This window comes from Pundamilia nyererei, unplaced genomic scaffold (genome assembly GCF_000239375.1).
Source record: "Pundamilia nyererei isolate P.nyererei 1_Seehausen unplaced genomic scaffold, PunNye1.0 scaffold00008, whole genome shotgun sequence".
In the NCBI taxonomy this organism is placed as follows: domain Eukaryota; kingdom Metazoa; phylum Chordata; class Actinopteri; order Cichliformes; family Cichlidae; genus Pundamilia; species Pundamilia nyererei.
In genome coordinates, this window is record NW_005187409.1 from 2,471,049 (window position 1) to 2,473,113 (window position 2,065).

The 2,065-nt window shown below is 39.6% G+C and overlaps 1 protein-coding gene across 1 annotated transcript in view; it reads right to left on the reverse strand.

Annotated features, from left to right (window-relative positions):
- Nucleotides 1-13: 13 nt before the first annotated feature.
- The window catches only part of lamp2 (lysosomal-associated membrane protein 2), a 5,158-nt gene continuing 3,106 nt past the window's right edge, over nt 14-2,065 (reverse strand). The window contains exons 4-6 of the mRNA XM_013916126.1: nt 1,770-1,855; nt 1,516-1,683; nt 14-439 (exon numbers count right to left, since the gene is read on the reverse strand). Coding sequence (XP_013771580.1) covers nt 300-439; nt 1,516-1,683; nt 1,770-1,855 — 394 coding nt within the window. The 3' untranslated portion in view covers nt 14-299. The remainder of the gene's footprint in view (nt 440-1,515; nt 1,684-1,769; nt 1,856-2,065) is intronic.

Below are 2,065 nucleotides of genomic sequence, written 5' to 3' on the forward strand. Positions count from 1 at the left end.
AAAACAAAAACAGAAAAGACATTCAGGTGAAAACAAAAACATGAGGAAAACAAAAAGACAGCACAAACACTTGGGGGGTAAACAAGTCTGGTCCTTGAGAGAAAATCCTGCATCTTTATGAAATAACCAAAACTTTACACCTCAATGATCAGACCATAAATTTTAGTCCCCTCCACACTGATGCCATTTCACAAAACTGTAGATTTAGTTTTAGACCAACTCCTGAATGTGAGACCATGAAGGCCAAGGACCAGGCTTGGGAACCCCCATAACATCACAAGATCGACTGCAATATGAATTTAAAGAGTCTGATATCCAACGTAAGTCTTTCTTCGACCAATCACGTAAGCAATCACTACAATGAGAATCAAGCCAGCCAGAGCAGCGCCAACAATGATTGGGACTAAGATGTTTGGGTCGTCCACTGAACATTCATGGGCTGCAGATAAAGAGAGAGTCAGTCAGCAGGTAGAACAGTGCGTTTGTGATTTAACAAACATTGTGAGACAGACGTGTGACGCAGCAGGACAACAGGTCAGATTATCTGTAGTTTGTTTTTCGAGCACACGACACCAAAATCTCATCTCTTTCAACTCAAGACTTAATGACAGATGTTATTGCAGATGTTTATGAAGTAATTAGGTGGATGAACCAGACCTCATTTTCATGATGTTTAGTGCTTTAATTTAAGACTACAAAGGTAATAAAAAGCACAGCTTCCTTCAGTGATGTCAGTAAACTGCTTGCATGTATGAAACTCACTTTGGGGCAACCTGATATTTAAAGTGCTAGCATGCCTGTAGTTCTCAAAAAGAACCGATATTGATAGTATTTACTATTAGATATTGATTTGCAACAGCACAGAGCTTTACCTCCTCCATCTGGAATTTCAATGCAGTCACACAGATGTTAACCTAGCCAGTGCACACATTAACCATCAACTATAAAACAAGTCATTCTGTTACAATGAAGAGAGCAGCAATGGCTAATCAGCAGCAAACATGTGCAACAATGAGTGATAAATTAACAGGATGACACAACTGTGTCTAAAGGTGCTGTGTTTCTCCTAGATTGGATATGATAAGTCTTCCAGCAATTACACAACACCTCAAACATTTTATCAGCAACAAAAGTACAATGCACCAAAAGAGAACTACACGGGAGATTTGTCAGCACTATGAAGAGAACCTTACAGAGGCTGCCCCTTTTTTTTTTTAAATTATGCAAGACAACTTGTTTTAAAGTCACTAATCTTATGAAATTGAGGTCTGGGTCCAAACTCCAACAGGTAAAACTAGCATGTCACAGATCCACAACTATGCACAGTTGTGAGCCTGGTTTGGAGAGGATGATTACTGAACAGTTCTCAAAACACCAACTAGAAGTTTTTCCTTCTTTAAGGTCTTCCTAAATAATAACCAGCACTGATAAATCCATTAAAAAGAAATTCTTGCCTTATTCTGATCATGATCACAGCCACTGTCTGTACACCAGGAGATTTCAAAAATAACCTACCTGTACTGAAAACACCTTTGTTCACTCCGAAGGGCTGCACATGCAGGCTGAAGGTGTGGATGGAGAGTGTGTCGGTGATGTTGAAAGTCTGCTCCTTGTTACACATGTAGGAGCTGCCGATGGATGCCTCCCACAGATTGAGGCTGGAGTTCTCCACAGAAAAATTACCTTCAAGGAAGAAAGACAGCACATAGTTTGCCTTCTTCTCAGTGCATTGCCTGGTGTATGTGATTATACGAGAATAGTTTGGTTACCAGAGCTCGTGCTGACACTGATGTTCAGATCATGCAGGCGGAATTTCTTTGTGTCCTGTAAAAGTTTAGAAACAGAAAACTGAAGGCTTTGTTTAAGTCAACGGCACTACCCGTCACTGACACGGAGATTTAAAATCAAAGCACTTTAAAAGCATTTTTCCTCTTTAATTAATGAGTTGTATAACTTTAGGTTCTCATACCTCCTGTCTGAAGTAAATACTCATAATACAAGGTTACATAACCACCTTTTACTTTTGTTTTCCTGGAAGTGGAGTTGTCATGTTAAGGACAGTAAA